The sequence below is a fragment of the Podarcis erhardii genome, assembly GCF_964252035.2.
Source record: "Podarcis erhardii genome assembly, chromosome: 9".
In the NCBI taxonomy this organism is placed as follows: Eukaryota; Metazoa; Chordata; class Lepidosauria; order Squamata; family Lacertidae; genus Podarcis; species Podarcis erhardii.
The window spans coordinates 22,757,676-22,778,666 of NC_138512.1; the positions used below are offsets into that span (position 1 = coordinate 22,757,676).

At 39.7% G+C, this 20,991-nt stretch overlaps 2 protein-coding genes across 13 annotated transcripts in view; one reads left to right on the forward strand and one right to left on the reverse strand.

The window, feature by feature from the left end:
* Positions 1-7,814, forward strand: part of APBB2 (amyloid beta precursor protein binding family B member 2) — a 173,252-nt gene extending 165,438 nt beyond the window's left edge. For all 11 annotated transcript variants that reach the window (XM_081875747.1, XM_081875750.1, XM_081875744.1 and 8 more), the window contains 2 exons: positions 1,716-1,895; positions 2,965-7,814. In XM_081875747.1, coding sequence (XP_081731873.1) covers positions 1,716-1,895; positions 2,965-3,132 — 348 coding nt within the window. In that variant the 3' untranslated portion in view covers positions 3,133-7,814. The remainder of the gene's footprint in view (positions 1-1,715; positions 1,896-2,964) is intronic.
* Positions 5,860-20,991, reverse strand: part of NSUN7 (NOP2/Sun RNA methyltransferase family member 7) — a 29,613-nt gene continuing 14,481 nt past the window's right edge. The window contains exons 7-14 of one of the 2 annotated variants that reach the window (XM_081875770.1): positions 20,370-20,553; positions 16,499-16,709; positions 16,063-16,203; positions 15,246-15,347; positions 13,910-14,027; positions 11,809-11,932; positions 9,526-9,990; positions 5,860-7,655 (exon numbers count right to left, since the gene is read on the reverse strand). In XM_081875770.1, the coding sequence (XP_081731896.1) occupies positions 7,644-7,655; positions 9,526-9,990; positions 11,809-11,932; positions 13,910-14,027; positions 15,246-15,347; positions 16,063-16,203; positions 16,499-16,709; positions 20,370-20,553 (1,357 nt within the window). In that variant the 3' untranslated portion in view covers positions 5,860-7,643. Of the gene's footprint in view, positions 7,656-8,513; positions 9,991-11,808; positions 11,933-13,909; positions 14,028-15,245; positions 15,348-16,062; positions 16,204-16,498; positions 16,710-20,369; positions 20,554-20,991 lie in introns of those variants that run through there. The other variant, XM_081875769.1, reaches the window with a different exon arrangement.

Below are 20,991 nucleotides of genomic sequence, written 5' to 3' on the forward strand. Positions count from 1 at the left end.
TTCATATTTAGTTGATACTAGAATGTGGGCCTTCTTATTTAGCCAGTGCTTTGTTTTCTTCAAACTTTCCTTTTAGCTGATTTTATTTGAGATAAATAGAAGCCGCCATATGCACTGCCAGAGCAAATTTGGCAACCGTTGATGGTATGCATGGCATTTTAAAGATCTTCATTTCTGCCATATGTTGCTATTTTCTCCTGTAAAAATAACAAAACTACCAGCTTAATAAACAGAGAAGAAAACCCACTTGCCTAAGATTTTACGGGAAATATAATGTCTAATATAGATCTCAGTCATGATCCAGCAGTTCAGTTATCCAGCTTTTTGGATAATATTAATCTGATGTTGGAGTCCAGTGAATCCCTTTAGAGGCCAAGCTAGAAATACAGTCCCTATCTGTTTTCAAGAATGACTGCCATCTAACACAGAAAAATGGATTTTATTAATATTCCATTCCAAGGTACATTATACCCCACAATATTAACCTAAATTCCTTATTGGACTATCAGAAATCCCTGGAGAAGAAAACAGATGAGGTGTTATATGTACAATACTAGCCTCATAACTGAAGAGCGAGCAAATCGTAAACAAACAAAAAATGGCTAGATGAAATACTGGACTCATGGTAAAAATATATACACTGGAGCCTCTACTCACGACCACAATTCGTTCTGGAGGCCTGTCCTTATGGCAAAATGGGTTGCTGGGAGAGGCGCCGTTGTACGCATGCGCGGGCGGCGATTGCCCATTACTGCGCACGTGCAAACAGCAATCACTGCTCCTGCGCATGCGGAAATAGCAGCAAACCCGCCGGTTACTTCCTGGTTTGCCGTGGTCGCAATTTGGAGCCTCCACGAGTGGAGGCGGTTGTAAGTAGAGGTTCTACTGTATATATACAGTGGGTCCAACATACCCCAATAGCCTAATAGGGTTTTCTTTTGTTTTTCAAAGGAATGTTACCAACAAGAAATCAGTGTATCAGGTTTGCACTATGCAATGGTTAATTTGTGTCAAAATAAAGCCAGCCTCACAAAATTAACCTTACTGGGTTAAAATTTACTCACTGAGTCCAATGGTTCCCTGCAGTGCTTTGTAATAGGGTGACTGTTGTCATTTATAATCACCTTCTAAACAACCATCTCAAGGCGATATATGCGCAGAAATGTACATGGACAGCAGAGATCTCCTCTAGTCCCCCTGAAATGGAATAGCCATAAAAAAATGGAATTCATAGTATGGGCAAGATGGTTGGGTATTTTTCTACCCTACTTTGAGAAGTTGATGGGCATAGAATGAACCCCAGGTAGCTTAGGACAATAAGTAACCTCTAGTTTTTGGTTAATGCCCCTCAAATTAATTTCTTGCATATCTGCATACTGATTTAAGGTGATTTTTTTAATAAAAGAGAGTTGTTGTTGTTGTTTATTAAGATGCTTGGCAAACTTTAAAAAATAAATATGAAAGAGTGTTTTCATTGTGTGTGAAACTGCATGACCTTGTATGCCTATTTGCAAATCAGCCTCCAAACTCGGGATGCTGTGACAGTTAGTCCACCTCTCGGTGCATTTTGGAAGGTTACACCAGGTTTGTTCCTTGGTCCATAACTGGTGACCTTCCAAGAATCAGAGCTTCCAGTGTCAAACTAATAATTGTTTCTTCAGTGCTACCTCTGAAACTTTTATTTGTACCAACATGAATTCTTCCTTCCTAACTAGAATGAAGAGGAAATTGTGGTGGAATGTCGTGTACGGTTCTTGTCTTTTATGGGAGTGGGCAAAGATATCCATACGTTTGCCTTCATTATGGATACGGGGAACCAGCATTTTGAGTGCCACGTTTTCTGGTGTGAGCCCAATGCTGGCAACGTATCAGAAGCCGTCCAGGCGGCTTGTATGGTAAGTGACCACAGAAAACTGTAGTACAATTTGTAGAAGTATTAGAACATTAAAAGAAACCAGTACATGAAATCCCCCTCAAATATTATTTTGTAGTATTTAACATGAACGCAAAATGACAGGAAAACAATAACTCTATTCATTTTTCAGAGCGCCCTGATAAATTACAATTCTCTCCCCAGTTCTGCGCTCGGATCTTAACATTTTAACACCATGATTCTAAATATTAGTGTCAGCTCTCTCCCCCTCCTCTGCTTTAATGCTATTAGCAGCCAATATTGTGAACTGTTACGTGCACAGACTGAAAACCAGATAAGTAGCATAAAGCATCAGAGTCAAGGAAACAAGCGCCAGCCCTTTTGCAAGAGAACAATGTGTCTTTATAGAAAGGAGACAATGGGAAGAACAAATTATAAGATGGATGAGAATAACCAGAGTTCCCTGCTTCAGTGGTATTATTCAGCATCTGCTTCCAGAGGGTTTAGTGGGTATCATCCTTCAAAATTGTCATCTGTTCCCTTGGGCTAATAGAGAAAATACTAGCACTAACCTGAGCAAGTTCTGGCAATCAGAACACAATAACATTCAGTCCCAGCCACTACCATCAAATTATATTCTTTTAGATTTAGAGGTGGAAGACTTAAAACAAATCTGCCAACATGTTGAGTTGTTACTCCTTGCATTAGAAAGGACGGTCGTGTATCCAATATCTTAATGATGCGTTGTCCCCACTAACATGTAATAATTGTGCAGAGAATGTAAGAAACTGCCCAAATGAGGAAAGACCTGCTCTAAGGATCTACAAGTGCTATGTCTAAGGGCAGATTTGCAAAACTTGTGACGAACCAATCCCATGCAGGTAGCAAAATTAGGTTGATGATTAGGTTCATAGTTGTTGATTTTAAATTGACCATACATAGCTTGATGGGTCGCATTTAAGCTTGATGGGTCATGATATGTGTGTGTCTTGCCTACTCGGAAGCAAATCCTAAATGATTTTGCAGAACATAGTGAGGAAAACTCAAGGTTTCCTTGCTAATGATTGCAGAACATCTTTGCTTTCTTTCAGCTACGATACCAGAAGTGCTTGGTAGCCAGACCTCCTTCACAGAAAGTCCGGCCACCTCCTCCTCCTGCAGACTCGATGACCAGAAGAGTCACAACTAATGTAAAACGGGGGATGTTGTCCCTCATTGACACTTTGAAACAGAAACGTCCCGTTACGGACACGCCATAGCAGCCCTGCAGGAAGAGAAATAGTTTCTCAGAAAACATCTAGCAGAAGATACAGTAGCCACATTAAAGAAGATGAACTGATTTTTGGCCTTCCAGTTTAAATTGGTGATGCTTTGTCTTCAGAGAATTTACCCTTATCAAATAATATTAGACAAAAGCATGTTCTCTCGTTCTTGCCACCATCATGTGATATGAAAAGAAGCATGAGTAATTTTTTTGCTGTGAGGTTTCGCACCATGAAGTGGAAGGTCTGTTTTCCAACTGTGTAAATATTATGAACGTTACTTAAATTCACACATCCACCAGAAAGGATTATGGCACATTGCTCTTCGGAGAGAACCATGCCCAAATTGATATTCATCCCCATCCTGGTTGGGATTTGTCACAAGCAGTCCTTGTATCCTGCAGCACTTTGTCCTCATTTTTAACACTGAAGTACATACCAAGTATTAGTTACCATTGTATTATTGTAATATGAATATTGAGCTGCTTTTTTTTTTTAAAGAAACTGCATTCATTAACCAATCTTCCATCTTGTGCACCCTAGTAACCATTTTTCATCTTCTGTCGGCCAGTTGGGTTTGCTTCAACACGACAATTTCCTAATCAGATTGCAGTTCAATTGGAAGGAGCGTGCAAACGATATTATAATTGTGACAATCACATGTGTATCGGTTTCAGTGACATGCCGGTGCTGGGAATGACCCTTTCCCAGGCATATGTATGCACAAGAAAATAGATGTGCTCTATTGTCACATGGTATTAACTACATTTGGTTTGCATGCTTTTTTCTCGTAAAGAAACACTGCCCCCGTAGCAGATCATCACCTTTGAAATGCCCTTCAGTTCTGAAATCAAGCTTGTCATTTAGGAGTTCAGAGAGCAGTCCGGGAGGATATGCTGGGATTTTTGTTTTGAAACATAAATCGCAGCACTGGTGACACTAAGGCTCAAGCACTTCTTAGCATTTTCTGTAGATGCTGGTCTATGCTTTTAAATGTTTCTACCCTGATACAGGCAGGAAGCAAAGGTAAGGACCTGATAGATGCATGAGGTTATAAATAGTAAAGCCAAAATGTACCTTAATCCTTGACCAGTTGTCTACAAGGATCAGTGCATCAGAAATGGAATTTCAGCAATGCAGCATGAGTAAAACCTCTTTAACTGAAAAGGGGAAGGAAGATTAAGGTATCCTTTGTTACTTTTCCTATGACAGGGTTTGCATTAGGTAACTGTGAATGTGCATGGGTTTTTCCTTATTTGAGTTCTATCCCTAGAACTATGTCCTCCATTTCATTTCTTCCCACAGAGGTTGGGTGCTGAGCGCACCTAAATGACATTTTTGCTGTGCAAGATCCATTTTAATTGGCAGCCTTCCAAGGAGCTATAGTTTACTTTGATTTTAAATTAAGAAATCATGTCATCTCCCAGTAGATTTTGAAACACCCACCGACCACCACATTTGACCTTTGCAGTGCCAAGTGAAACTTGTTGCAAATCCCACAACCAACTCCACATGCTAGTTCCTTCTAACTGCACCTTATGCTATGTGTTTTGGATGGTTTTTAATATTTTTTATGTGTAACGTGTAGCACATTTTCACTTGCGCAGCTGCCAAAGGAAAAGCCTTAGAACCCATTCATGCCTTGGGGCCATGGCAGAGGTCAGGCCCCAGAGTGTCGAATGTACAACTGAAGAGGGTAAGGGAAGGCAAGCTTGTGTTTGTGCACTCTCCTCCAAAAACTATTAAAGAGGAGATCATATCAAAAACTACTAAAGAAGAGATTATATCAGTGCATACAGGAGTAAACCACAAAACCTCCTGTTTGTTCAAAAGTGGAGTCATGTGTGAATCAGTCTGTAGTAGCCCAACAATCTGTAGTATAAGGAATTAGGCAGAATACTACAGTCAATCAGTAGTGTCAGTCCTGAAAAGTGTCAAGATAAAAAAATGCTCTGTCGTTATTTCTTGCACAAATATTGCTTCCATTTAGGAAACGCAATGCGCACAATCATGCAAGTGTGTCTTGACGGAATTTGTACCCAGTTGTAGCTTGACACCATGAGTGCACACTGCAAAACAGACATTATTCTGTCAGTGCTGCATGTGCCGTTTCAGTACACAAAAATGTCTGTGTGTGCAAGAGTTTCTTGTGCTTCTGAAGCAGACAGACAGGTTGGCGAATGATAGGAAGAGGAGCAACTAGGAACAGTAGAGAGTTGGGGGGATGATGTCCACTGCTCAAAAAAACCCCAACCACATCTCAGCATCCACAGCTGCTTCCATTTGGCTCACATATCCTAAAAGGTTTCTCTTCCTTTTCCCTCCTCCGCTGAGGAACAGCTGCTGCCAAACCAAGCATTGTGCTCACTTGCTTTTACCTCTCTAAAGGCAGCATTGGGCTTGCTTTCATGTGCATGTTTATCACCTGATCAGTACCACCTCGAGCAGTGGCTTGCATGTGTGACTGAGACACCGGATCACAACCCCTTCCATATCACCTCAAACACACCGCTTCTCAGTGGAGCTAGGTCACACATCCAACTGCAGGTCATCAATTGCTGAATCATCAATTCAGGCATGTGTGAATTAGCCCACAATGTCCCAAGAGCTACAAAATGGAAAACTTAGCAACTCCCCCCCCCCCCCAATTTTTATGATGTATTGTTTGCAGGTTAACAAGACCAGAAATGAGCCTATGCATAAAGATTTTTTTTTTAAAAAAAGAAGTCTGACTAAACCCTTATTATTTTCCAGTTAACTTTACATAGGTAGTAAGGTCCGTTACCTTCCAAGAGAAGTAACCCTAAGGAGTGTAGCCTCCTGGCTTTATTGCTCTAAAAATCACATCCATTGTACTCGTAAAGTAGACAAATGCTTGGGTCTGCCTTTGCTAAGGTATTACCATTCTCACTTCCCTCCTGAAGAAAATAATCTGGCTCACTCTCTCCATTTTTAGAAAGTACATGCTGACTACTAGCAGCTCTCCTCAAATAAAAATTTAAAAATCATAAAATTGCAAACCAATAGTTTCTGTTATATGGCTATGCTCCATTTTCATTAAGTACTCAAACTCAAGCAGGAAACCTTAACTCATTTGTGTCTTAATTGGCATAGAGTTTTTTCTAGAGTATGACCTTTTCACATTCAGAAGAAAATGCAAGACATGCTTGCTGAAAACATTGAGTAGACCAAGCATTTCTTTTTCGACTAGCTTTTGGTTTAGTTGCAAAGTTTCAAAAGCTTTAAAACCTTTTTATTATTCTTTTCAGCATTTTAAGTCCCACCAGCTGAGAGTTGCATCCCACTCCTTTAAAATCAAACTTGTTATATAAGCTTATTTTATCTGAACCTTCTTTATGGAATCTCCATTGTAGAGATAGTGTCTCTGAATACCAGATGCTGAGGACTAAACAATAGGGAAGGCCACACTTGTGAGCTCCCAAAGGGCATCAGGCTGGCCACTGCTGGAAACAGAAAGCAAGGCAGTTCTTACCAGACAAAAAAACATAAAACATTTCTCAATGATGGCCAAACTACATGTATGGGTTGAATGCGAACAAATGCCAATGACTTACTCAATGTTGTAGTGACACTTCTGTTATCTATGCATTCTTTATAATTGCACAAGGCAGCCATGTTCACTATGCCTTGGACGTTTCATGTCTTTTTTTGATTAACTTGTTAAATACAGCTTAAATATTTTTATTTTATTTATTCTATTTTTACTGAAATATTCTTCAATTATGTTGACATATCTTTATTACTGGATGTGATCGCACACGATAATCCAGTGCTAAGTAATCTCAGTGTACTATAGGTTGCCTAAAGACAGAGGATTTTTGTAATTATTTGTAGTCACCTTTTTAATTAACTGAATATGTAGAAGTAAAATGGCAAAAATAACATGTAAAGCTAACTTCTATTATTTTTAAAAAACACAAAAAGCAAGTTAGATGCTGCTCTCACGGACCACCTCATTTACGTACTCCGTTAAAGGAAGGGAGATTGTTAACCAGTCATTTGTGATAGCTTAATTAATGCCTTTTTTTCTGCCCCAACCCACAGCAGTTCTTTGATGCTGCTTGTTGCTTCGTTTATACAAAACAAGTACTATTTCTTTAAAAAACATGTTTTTTCATAGAGATGAAGAAATGCCTAAAAACGGAAAGAAATTTGCATGAAACGCCATCAATCCTACTTCTGTAACAAAGAGGTCTTAATGATAAACTTTGTGTGCAAAGTCTTTAATAGCTGAGTAGAAGAAAATCTACAGAAAGCTGAATACAAATATGGCACCGTCTACAAAGCTTTAAGAACTTGTTTATTTGTTAAAGAACTCTGCAGTCAATTAAACAGATCACATATGGAGGGAAACTGCTATTTTTATCACATTAGCTCACAAAAGCTGAGCCTCTCTAGAGCTCTATCATTACCATCATTAGCTCCTCTCTCTGGCAGGCATAGTTATTTTGAGGGAGAGAAGTGTGAATAGCAGAAGTAGGTTTGATTTATTTCACTATCTGCAAAAGAGAAAGGAGAAAATACACACAGTTTATCAGTAAGAGCTCTCGCTATTACGTGAAGTAGTTGATTTTAAAACAGAAAAGTTTTTTCCACCATTGTCCACTTTTTACACATTTAAATGTAATCTGTTGCAAGAATAAATTTAGCTGCATTAACTGCTGGCCTCTTGTGTTTATGTTGCTGGGAGCTTAGTGATTTCACAAGAAAAACCACCATTCTAAAAGCACTCGTCTTAGCTTGGTAAAAAAAAAGGTTATTATTCCTTTTCGGCTATGTAATCTCCGGATTAAAATATAAAATAGGGCAGATTTTAATGAGAGTAGGTTTACTAAAGGAAAAAGATGATTTTTGAATATTTAAGAAAATACAAAAGTATGGGGAAACCCAGCCAGATGGATGGAGTATAAATAATAAATATTATTATTATTACTACTACTACTACTACCTAACGCAATAGTACTCTCAACTGTAGATACCAGCCAAAACACTTCCGGTTTGCCACGTTATGCATCCTCTTCAATTTACCTACCACCAAATGCTTAATTGCTCCTGATATGTTATATATAACAAAGACTGTTTCATATGGAACAGAAATTTTCTTCCAACATCTGAAAAGGTACCAAGGCATCTCAGTTAACTATGCCTCATGGGTATATTTTACACATGATATATGAATGCCCTTCAAACATTACAGAAAGAATACAGTCAACCTATAAGGAAGCACAGAACGTTTGTCTTTCCTGTAATGATCTAGGATTAATGCATATGTGTTACAACTGAGCCTATAAAATCCTTAGTTACAAAAGATACTAAGTGGCTAGGGTGAGGGGAACACAGAAAATAACAGACTAGAGTTATGAAAGGCATTAATCAGCAATTGTTTAATAGGTTTGTTTCCATTTAACTATGCTGCCTAATGAGCCAAATATTTATATTGACGTCCTAGTAGAGTTCAGTGTCTAGCCGCAGCAACATGAAACCATCCAGTAATTATGCTCCCTCACAAAGAAAGCCCGGAAATGTTCTCGTCCTTTTTCTTTGAGGTTGTGATGTCCTATTCTTAAAGCCAATAGGGTCACAATTTGCTTTTTTTAAATATATAAAAAAACAGTCCTTTTGGAAGAGAAGATTTGAGCAGATTATTAAACAGGCTGAAGTCTTGAAAGATCACTCTGCAGACTGGAACCAATTTTAGAAAAAGAAACAAGGTAAGGTATTCAAAATTCCCAAGGCTTTACACTGAAATATCTAGAAAATAAGAACTGAAATCCACTTCTACTTTTTAGAAGCCCTGTTCTTGTTTACAATTGTAACGGCTAGCCCTAAAATTCAGTACCTGTAAGTTTTTACTTAGACAGAATCTGTCTGCTGTATTCTAAGCTGATCATCTATTGCCCATGAAACCTCTGGTTTACCCCTGTCTGCATAATCTGATACTGTATATTAATTTAAGTATTTTGACATTCAAAGTTCATTGAAATAAAAGCCTTTCCGCAGAACAGCCCCTCTGCTACCATAATAATAGCTGTGGAAAAGGCATGTGAGCATCTTAACTGCTGCCTAGAGCAGTTTGGTCCCTATGCAGATGAATACTGAATGCCCAAGGGTTTTCGTTTTTTACCATTACAGGAATGCAAGTTTCAAATTTTGAAAGAATTACGGTAAAAATTGAGATACAAAAGGCAATCTTCAAAGCCACGGACGAGAATGCTTGACTGTAGAAGAAAGCGAGGGCTCTTTTGTCTTGATCAGCTTTTTGGATGTAGAAGGGCTAAGCGTGCCATGAGTTCCACCCCAATTATAATAATAATGGTTAGTCGAAATATGGGATCGGTTTCCTTGTGGGTTGAAGTATGGCACCATTACCGGAGGCAGGACGATTTCGACAGGTTTCAAGACCATCACACTATCGTCAAGCTTTGGTTTTCTGATGTTTCGATGCTTTTCAAACATCTTTTGCATGGACGCTGCAGTAAGCGAATTCTTGGACATCATCGGCAGAGACGAGTTCGAGAGGGGTTGGACTGTTTTCTTCAGGGGAACGGAACTATTTGTCTGGTTCACAGATTTTTGAGAGGCACTGGAAGCTAAATTAGAGACGGAAGTATCTGACTCAATCATGCCCGGTTTCATTTCTCGATCCAGGAACTCCTGAATTTTGGACTTTATCATTGCCTCTTTAGTAGGTGTCTTTGGCTGGGTTACTTTCGGTTTCTTTTTCTTTTTCTCTTCTCTCTTAGCTGGCTTTGCTAAGTCAATCCCTTCCAATAACCCTTTTGCCGCAGCACGAGCTAAAACATCTTTCACAGACACCGTCTCCGATGGATCCCTCTGTAAAGTTAAAAGGGACACATTATCAGCAAAACCAAATCACAGCTCCGAAGAAGGGCAGCCGGTGTCATCCACGGTACATAGAAATATAGGAAAATGAAACCCTTAGTTCTGAGAAAGCAATCCACGTTAGCATTTGTTGTGCATTTCAGAGGAAGTAGCTGCTGTTCTAAGTATCTACTGTTACCACCATTCTGCAGACCTCATTGTCCTTATTATCATATAGGGCAGGAGTAGCTAACCTTTGAATCTCTCCAGTTGTTGCTGGAACTACAGTTCTCAACATCCCCAACTACTGGCTATGCTGGTTGGAGTTAACGGGAGCTGGAGGTCAACATCCCCTGGAGAACCAAAGCAGGGGCTCCCTACCTGGGCGATTCTACCCTCCTTGCTTTCCAGCTCAACTATATAGTGGTACCTTGAGTTACAAACGCCTCAGGTTTCAAACGCCGCTAACCTGGAAGAGTTACCTCGAGTTGAAAACTTTGCCTCAGGATATGAGAATGGAAATCGTGTGCCAGCGACAGCAAAAGGCCCCATTAGCGAAAGCACGCCTCAAGTTAAGAACAGTTTCAGCTTAGGAATGGACCTCTGGAACGAATTAAGTTTTTAACTAGAGATACCACTGTACTGTAGTAACAGTAAAGAAAAATAACCTCCCTAGCATCATATTAGGTGAAAGGTGAAGGACCCCTGGACGGTTAAGTCCAGTCAAAGGGGACTGGGGTTGCGGTGCTTATTTCACTTTCAGCCCAAGGGAGATGGTGTTTGTCCACAGACAGCTTTCTGGGTCATGTGGCCAGCATGACTAAACCGTTTCTGGCGCAACGGAACACCATGACGGAAGCCAGACTGCACAGAAACACCATTTACCTTCCCGCCACAGTGGTAACTATTTATCTACTTGCACTGGTGTGATTTCGAACTGCTAGGTTGGCAGGAGCTGGGACAGAGCAACAGAAGCTCACCCCATTGCGCAGAATCGAACCACTGACCTTCTGATTGGCAAGCCCAAGAGGCTCGGTGGTTTACACCACAACAACACCCGCTCCCCTTAAGCATCATATTATCAGATGGCAAACAATACGATTAAAGTAAGATAGCTTTGAAACAGATGGAGATCTTTCGATCTCACCTCCACCATGGAATTGTTTGGTGATCTTGGACGACTCACCATTACCTGCATTCAGTTTAAGAATACTTTTAGTTCTCAGGACACTACAAGATAGTTTTTAGACTAAATAACGCGAATAAGCAGGCACTTCCAATGGTTCTGGAGGCTGCAGGGAAGTTCTGCTGGCAGAGCGTGAGGCCTGCTTATGAAAGGTGGCCTCGGGGCAGCCATTGACATTCTGCGGCTACCCCTATGCTCTGTGGGGTGGTAGGAAGAGGAAAGGAAGGGTGAAAAGAAGGCTGCAATACAGGAAAAAAGGTTAATCTTTATCTGGGACCCTGACTTTTTCAGCAGATCAGTGGGGTGGTATGTTGGGGCAGGTGGGGGCGGGGTGGACACAGATTGCATACTACTGAACCGGGCAAAGGAAATGAGAGCACATTTCTTGGAGAGACAACATAACGGCCAAGAAATTTACAAAATGCAGTTGAGGGAGATTATGTATATCGACTGGGAATTGTGCACAATGCCTTCTTCGTGGACAGATTACTTGCACAATGGTTGGCTGTTAAGCATGTTAACTGTTAAATCTACACTACCTTTCATCTATATCCAAGAATTCACTAGCAAAAAAAAAACAAAATATCAAAACACTTCATTTTATTGGTTATATTACTTTTTCTTTTTCTTTTACTAGTACTTACCTCTCGGGATAGAACAGCTATAAAACAGCTATTAGAAATATCTGATGGCTCCAGTCGAAAAAAGTTTGCTGCAGACAAGCTTATTTCTGATTTGCAACACAATGGAAGAACAGGCGGACAAAGCCTAAAGTGGATATTAACACAAAGTATTGAATCACCACCATGTGCCCTTAAGTAAAATGCAATTTTAGTCAATTGTGGCCTCCCTGTAGTTTTCTTAAAAAAACAAAAGCTAAGAGCTGTCATGAAGGGTTTTTCCTAAGTATATTAAACACACTGTTTTCATTTAAATGGGCAGCAACTGTTCCCAAATGTGCTGGGTTTTTTTTAAAAAAAATGATTAAAGATTTCTTAGTTTACAAAAATACGTGCATTGTCTCTTTTTTTCAAGTTGCGTTTTCTACAGATCAGTTTCATTTGTTGTGAGACATTAGTGTTGCATACAGTGTTAGGTTAGCAAGAAAAGGGGAGGGCGAGGGGTGGGTGGCAATGCTTCTAGTCTTCTACAGTGGTACCTCAGTAATCCATTCCAGAAGACCATTTGAGTTCTGAAATGTTCAAAAACCGAAAACTCAATAGCTGACAGTTAGGCCTCAGGATATTGCACTCAGCGGAAGCCGCGTGGCATATTCAACTTCCGAGGCGTATTCAAAAACCGAAGCATTTACTTACAGGTTTATGGTGTTCGAAAACCGAAATGTTTGTCAATGGAGATGTTCAAAAACCAAGGTACCGTTGTACTTAGTACATGTGTGGGGTTTTGCGTCAGTGTCACTTGTGTGGGTTCTCTTCCTATTCGCTTGTTGTATTTCCTTGGTGGTGAGAGAGGTTGGGGTGGCCTAGGTGTGGTTGGTTGACTTTGGTTGGCTGTAGTGAGAATTGTTTTTGTGTCTGTGTGTGTGTGTGTTTGGATCAGATCAGGTTAGCCAGATTGATTCGTATGCTGTCAGTGGGTTCTTCTTGTTGTCTTGTTGGGCTGTGTATTGGGGTGAAGGTGTCTTCTTCTATTTGTCCCCATGTCATTTTCAGTTTGTTGGTTAGTTTTTCTAATAAGGCTGTTTCCCTATTGGTTCATGCTTACTCCTGACAGGTCTCTCCAGTGTCTGGCTATGATGCTTCTGGCTGCTGAGAGTAGGTGGGTTATGAGCTCTTTATGTGTGAGCGGGCATTATTATCTTGGAAGATTTTTAGTAGGGCCAGTTCTGGGGTGACTTCTAATACTTGCTTAGTTATTTTGCATATTTCTATTACGAGTGATGTCCAGAAAAGTTTTTAACTTCACGTACTTAGGTATCATTTCATGACACAGTAATTCAGTTTTACTAGCAAACCAGAGGTTAAACTTAACCCCTTTGCAGTCCCAGGAGGGTCACCAAATCACATTACATAAATCAGCAACCTAGGCAGAAATGCATTCTGGGCATCAGTCATTTTGCCCATTTTTTTTAAGTTGTCACAATGTGTAAACTGCCCTCGAAAAAAGTACTTGGGATTTTCCTGAAGAACAGCAAATCTGTTGTTTCTGGTGCAAGAGAAGCGTTAATGACCAGATGGTTCAATAGCAATCCTTTTCTCTGTATGCCACAACCGTACAATCAAGGGCTTGGTTCGCACATCACAATAAACTATAGCTTGAAATAAACCCAAACTTCTGAGCATCTCAAACTACAGTCTGAGTTTCCGTCTTACTCCTCCCCTTCTCGAACCCAAGTAAGAATGTGTGCACTGGGCTACACAATGGTATCAATGGGGGCCATGCACTCTGCATGGCTGGATGGGCTCTCATCCTGTTTTTTCTAGTAACATCTACATACTAAAGCAGACATGCAAAAACTGACATATGCAGATGGTCATCCTGACAGAAAGACACATCAATTTCATGAGTAGAAGGTTTGGGGTTGTTGTTTTTTTTAATTCACCAGCTACTAATGCCATTGAATTAGCTACAACAGTTATAGCAGCTGGACAGGATTCTATGCTCAAGCTCTGAGTACTCTCTACAGTTTTGAAACAGAATGAATAGGGTAGGGACTATATGGCACTGTAAGCCCTGCATCAGCAGAAGAATGTAATTCACAACCAATAAAAGCCTGTTCTTTACTTGTAAGGCTGGGCCTTGGGTCCTTCTGCTCCAGATGCCAGGGCTTTGTTCACCACAACTTCATTTTCTTCTGGGTAAACCGAACAGGTGCAGTAGACAATAGCTTGCACTCTGCTAACTGTAACAAGAAAATCCAACTGTTAATAATTTCTAGTTTAAGCACACTTTAAATATTAAACACATGTCACTAACTGTTGTTAAAAACATTTAAAGTTGAACCAATTTGTATAGATGTATTGAACATTACCATCTTATAACTAAAGCAACCAGGAATTCACATTTTGTCACGAGTAAATCATATGTTCCATTAAAAGCCCACCCCAACTAGGGACCCACATGCTGATCCCCTTTCTTCTATATAATCTAAAACCTTTTCACATTCCCTACAACCATATTGTATCTGTGACATGCCCTACCATCCATTTCTGGCTAGGATTATAAGTCTATAGCTGTGCCTTTAATAGCAACTTGATTTACGGACATCAGCAAGTAATATTTATCTCACTTCCTTGTGATGTCTGTCTAGCACCCTCTGATGGATTTCCACTGACATGCAAGTACCTTTTCATTCAGACAGACTTATGGGTCACACTTTGATCAAAAGCTTTTGCCACTCCATTTTTAATAAGTTTTAATTTGCAATTGTTTTATTGATGAGTTCCATCTTTTTATCTGCTCTGATCCTGTTTCCCATAAAGACCATTTAGTCCAAATAATTTGCAAGTTAGCTGCCTTGGGAATCAAATCTTAAAACCTTACTTTAAAATTAAAATAAACACTGACTTTCTCACAATTTTAGAAATATTATTCAGCAGAGAAAGGAATTTTCTTCTATTAAATTATTTTCAAGGGAGGGCATTTATTATCCCTTCCAGAAGGCAGGGGCAAGTGATGATTATCTCATAAGGCTTTCCTAAAGTGGACTGGAAAAATCAGGGATTATAGTTCCAAAAGGAACATAAAGAACAACAACAGCTAAAAGAACCAATAAAGACTGCTAGGCTGGGCCTGTTTAGCACACTGCAGACTCCTCCTTTCCTGGAATAGTCCATCATCAGCTGTCCTTCCATTGCAACTGCATGGGAAAAGATATCCCAAAGGATAACAAATGCCCCTAAAGAAGGCCATTGCGATTCCCTAAAACATCAAGGTGACTGTTCCCGTTGCAAGACTATGTTTTCAGATGCCCATCAGTATTTGTGACATTTTTTGCTCCAGGAACAATTTTCTCTTCCAATACTTGTCCTTTTATTTGTCCTTTTATTTCTCTGAATACTCAGGGGTTGTCTATACACAATATTTTACTCTAATTCTTACCAGTTAATGACAAACTTACACTGCATTGCATGTGACAATTCTTTCAGCTGCTGTTGAGCAAGGGAATTGAGTTTATCTTCTGCTACAGAGCCCTGAGAGAGATCTCTAAGTAATTCTGCATCTGAAGAGAATACAATGAGTAAGTTCAAACAAAAACCAGTAACTGACCATGACGTCATGAAACACTAGACCACGGCAATATATGCACTGCCCTCAAAAAATAACTCTCCCCTCTCCTCCTTTCCACATGACCAAAACAAAGACTTTGGAAGTGTTTACTTCAGCTCTATTAAACCAGTTTGCTGCATCATCTGGACTTGGAATGATGATTAACACAACTATGATTGGTTTCAACAAGCCAGTTTCAAGCCACTTTGAAACTGATCACATTTTTATGCACCATTTATTACATCTCAGCAACTTCCACCCAGATGTATTACAAAGTTTTTCTTCTGGTCCAGGATTATGCAGGCAAAAGGGAAAAATTGGCAACTTTTCTGAGGACAGATGGGAAGTAAGAGAAAGACTGAGACCAGCTGACCAGACTCCCAACCCCTAATTCTATATCACTCTCGTTGGCTGATTTAAAACCAGATGAACCAACAAAAAACAGAGTGTGTCAAGTAGTGCAGCAATGCATCACAAAACGCTGTGCTTGAGTTGCAGGTAGAGATAATGGAAATTGTTTAGGATTCCACTAATTGTTTAGGATTCCACTAATGATGGTTCTCTATAATGAGCATAAAACCATCAACACCAATATGCCAAGACAGGCAGGAATGCAGATCAAACATTTCATTTTACGGCAATCTAAGAGAAATATTTCAAAAAGTTACCTTCATGTTCTTTTAGAATGAATTCTATTGGGTTGCTAACCCCCAGGCCTGAACACCGAGGCAGTAGTAAAATAACTTTAACTTTCTGCAGCTTCTCAGTTGGTTCAATGTTTGCAAAATCTTCACGTAGTAGCACAATATCTGAAGGGGAGGGGAGAAGAACCAAATAAGTCTGCAAGTTAGGTAAAGGTAAAAGGTATAGGGACCCCTGACCATTAGTCGTGACCGACTCTGGGGTTGCGGCGCTCATCTTGCTTTATTGGCCGTATAGCTTCCGGGTCATGTGGCCAACATGACTAAGCTGCTTCTGGCGAACCAGAGCGTTCTAAAACAAATGGGTCAATTTTGAATTTATTACTTAATCATTAATTAGTGTATATACCCTTCCATGTCAAATGGCTTCTAAGTGGTATGAATAATGCTAACACATGCTTACTTTTACATTCCATCTGTGCAAACAAGTCCTTCAGTTCAGCTTCCTTTGCCAAAGACTTTACTCCACATACAAACACTTTGGACGTCATCTGATTTGTCAGCACCGACATATGAGCCACAGTGAGCCATGAACCCATGTGTGCTATTAAGATGTCATCATCCATATTCAGCAAGGCCTTTGCCGAATGGACGGCAAGACTCCTGGATTTATCCTAAGAATTAAGCAGAGATGCCCAATTAAGAAAAGGGTGATTGACAAATTATTTAAGCGGCAAAGCTTGTTTATTTCTGCAGGTCCAGCACCCAAGTAAAAAAGTATTTCAGGAAAACTGAATTTGCCATTTCAAATGTGCAGCCGTTACTCACCTTCTGCTTGTAATCTAAACCAACTGCTTCACGTATGGGCCCAGCCATCTGATTACATTCAGCCCCGTAGTATGGAAAGTGTGGCATGCAGTTTGGGAAAATTCCCCAACAGAAGGGGCTTCAAACATAATGTGCTAAATTCCACACATGTTCCAAGTGATCATGTAGTTGCTTCCATATGATAATCACACCGATTTTTGCAAGGCATATGGTGCCAATACAGAGGCAGGCTGGTGACTGCCGGTGCTCCCTGCCTTAATGGGTACAGCTCCCACATTAGCGGAGATGGTTTGCAGAGGAAAACAAGGATGATTTTGAGGGTAATTGTCCTTGCAAGCTCCCCCCGGGGCCCAGGGGAGTGAACTTCACCCACAAATTGTCTTGATACCTGGGTTCTTGCTCCGGCATGGAATCCGGGAGGCAGGAAGACGCTGAGTGCCAAAGCACTTTGCCTATCAGTAACCCCCAGACGCAGCCATTAAGATGCAGAGGCTCTTCTGTTTATTAGGATGAAATTGGCTCTAATTTACAGACGTGTGCAGGATGGATGGGACAAGATTATAAATTGCCAAGTGAATCAGCTACTGAGTCGCAACGTTTCGAATGGGGAAGGTTTCCTTCGTAGAAAGATACAGTATGTGAGGGGGAAGGGAAGCCTTTACTCTTTCTTTATATACACCATGTTTGCTACATAAATGATTCAGCAAACCTCCCCCTGAATGCAAACAAACTGATAAAAAGCAAGAGGAGAAAAAGAGAGTGGGATTACATTTATGGATTAATATGAAAAGAGAACTGTGTGAGAACATCGAAAGACTTGAACCACAGCTTCCCAGACTGTAACTCTTGTCTCTTAGTCACCTCAGACCCTACACTTGACATTGAACAAAGAAAACTCTAGCAAATCCAGAGTAAAGCTGCCCCCAACGAAGCTCAAGTTTCAAGGACATCATAACTAGTCCTTCTACTCCAGCATTCAAGGTTATCACATTTAGTTCATAACCTGACGGCCTTTCAGAATTAAAGGACTTACTTACAATTAAGTAAACGTGCTTAAATTGCCTTAAGGACTTACTTACAATTAAGTAAATGTGCTTAAATTGCCTTAAGGACATCCAGTGTCAGTTGCATGATATTCCTAGAACCCATATCAGGTGAAAGGGGATTACTAGGCTTGATGTTCAGAGATGAGGAACAATGGGCCAAAAGAAATTTGAAGGAGTGTGTGCCCCGAATTAAGTTTAAAATACTAACAGATGCGAAAGAAAGGGGGGGATTTGCCCTGCCAGACTTGAGGTTATATTATGAATCTACAGCCTTCTGCTGGATGAAAGATTGGTTCTTGTTAGAGAACACTGATGTCCTAGATCTGGAAGGGTTTGATAACGCTTTTGGGTGGCATGCGTATTTGTGGTATGACAAGGTTAAAGTTCACAAAATGTTCAAAAACCATATTGTTAGAAGAGCAATTTTTATGGTCTGGACAAAATATAAAGACTTATTGGAGAGTAAAACACCAAGGTGGCTTTCACCGGCGGAGGCCAAGGCACGTAAGAGACTCAACATGGAGGCCTACTGGCCAAAATATTGGGAACTAATTGAAAAAGTTGGTGACAATTGGAAGCTGCAGAGTTTTGAAAGTGTAAAAAACAAGGTGCGAGACTGGTTGCATTATGCTCAAGTTCGGGAAATTTTTAAAACAGACAAAAAGGTTGGGTTCCAGGTGGAAAAATCGAAATTAGAGACAGAATTGTTAGAACCTAAAGACAAATTACTCTCGAGAATGTATAACTTGCTGCTTAAATGGAATACACAGGATGAGATAGTCAAATCCGCCATGATAAAGTGGGCACAGGATATTGGACATAACATTATGTTTGATGACTGGGAAAGGTTATGGAACACCGGAATGAAATTCACGGCATGTAGTGCCTTGAAAGAAAATATTATGAAAATGATATACCGGTGGTACATGACCCCAGTCAAGCTTGCTAAGATATACCACCTGTCTGATAATAAGTGTTGGAAGTGTAAAGAGGCGGAAGGGACATTCTTTCACCTCTGGTGGACATGTCCGAAAGTGAAGGCCTTTCGGGAAATGATCTATAATGAGTTAAAAAAGGTACTTAGATATACCTTACCCAAGAAACCGGAGGCCTTCCTTCTGGGCATTGTAGACCAGAATGTGTTAAAGAAGGACAGAACTTTTTTTATGTATGCTACAACAGCAGCAAGAATTCTCATCGCAAAGTGTTGGAAGACACAAGATTTACCCACACTGGAGGAATGGCAGACGCAGTTGATGGACTATATGGAATTGGCTGAAATGACTGGCAGAATCCGAGACTTGGGAGAAGAAACAATGGAAGAGGACTGGAAAAAATTTAAGGACTATTTGCAAAAACATTATAAGTTGTATGAATGTTAAGAAAATGCACTTTTTAGGAAATACTAGCCCCAGCAATTGCAATTAGGTGAAATGAAAACTAAGGCACAAGAAGTTAGAGGTGGAATTGAGAAAAATCTTTATTGCATTATGTTTTAATTAAAATACATAAGATTAGGGTTATAATGATTTCGATCTTGGTAATATGAGAAATTGAAAGATACAATAAGTGATGAAATAGGATAATAAATAGCTAAAGATTTCGTATTATGAACATTGGGTTATAAATTTGTGGAAATGGGTAACATGATAAAATGAAAGATACAATAAGTGATGAAATAAGAGAACAAAATGCTGAAGTTGGTACTATAAATAATGCAGATTCGGGAAGATGTGGGGAAGTCCAAAAGATTCTGTAAAAGAAATATGAATTAAGAAACTTTTGTATTTTATCTTTTTTCTTTTTCTTATTCTGTAAAACTAATAAAAATATTTTAAAAAAAAGGAGTGTGTGCACAAGTGCCTATAAATCACCTTGCAAGAAAAGTGGTACTCCAGTGGTAGGCTGTAATGAAAAGCACAATCTCCAAAGACTGAAAAGAGACGATGTCATAGGCAAAGGAGAGGCAAGAACAGAAGTTGTGTAATCATAACAGCACGCAAATACAAGACAACAGAAAACAATGGTTGTGAACTGAAGTTAAACAAATCAAAAGCTAGCAATGAACTACTGGAGACTGTAGAGAGAGATAGTTCCAGACCCAGAATTTAATGTAATTCAAGCTAATGATATTACTGCAAAGTTTCACAAACAGATTTTTTCAGTTTGGAGCTTCTTGCTAAACAGTTTGGCAAGTCTTCCGAGTCAACTGTAAAAACTGCACTACAGCTGTGGTCAAATTAGTGATGTTCTTTGTGGAAGAAGGTAAGCATTCTAACAAACACACGCCACACATCAAAACAGATTTTGCAGAAGTTTGTAAGCACAGCCATAGCACCACAGTTTATTTCAATTGCTCTTTTCTTTTAACAAGACATTGAAAAGAAATAGAAACATGCAACACAGAAAGACTATGAAGCATGAAGTTAGGACATTTTTTTCAGTTTCATGTTAACATACCTGCAATAAGAGCTTGTAATCAGAAAACAGCTGCAGAGTAAGAAGTTTTTCTTTAAGAGTAGAAGGGAAAATGAGTACGTCTTCACAGTGCTTATCTAGGCAATATGAATAGCCACCAAAACTGGAGACCGATTCCACTCTAGTGAATCCCTCCTTGTGTAAAGTGCTATGAACATCTTCAAGGCTGTTGCAGAAACACAACTGTTTAATATAATATATAATATAATATAACTGCTTAATATAAAAGTAAGAAATCACTTTGTCTTTTGTACTTGCATCTGGAATACTACAGATAAGTCTGCATTGATTTAATTTGTTGTTGCTCACTACCCTGCTACAAATTGTTACACATTTCCTGTACATACAAGCTTCCTCCCCTGGGATTTGCAAACACAAAGTTCTTAAAATGCTGAACGTGCACCCCACAGAAATAACTCTCCGTGGTTCTACCTGTACCAGGTTCAACAAAGTCTGAAACTACACTTCTGTTCCCTCGAACAACTTTCTCAGATCCCTTACTGGAAAGACCTACTCTTTCCTAGAGCAACATGCCACTGCTAAGCTGAGTATAAAGATCCACATGGCCTAGTTCAGCTCTAATCCCTCCAAGGTCACATACTCA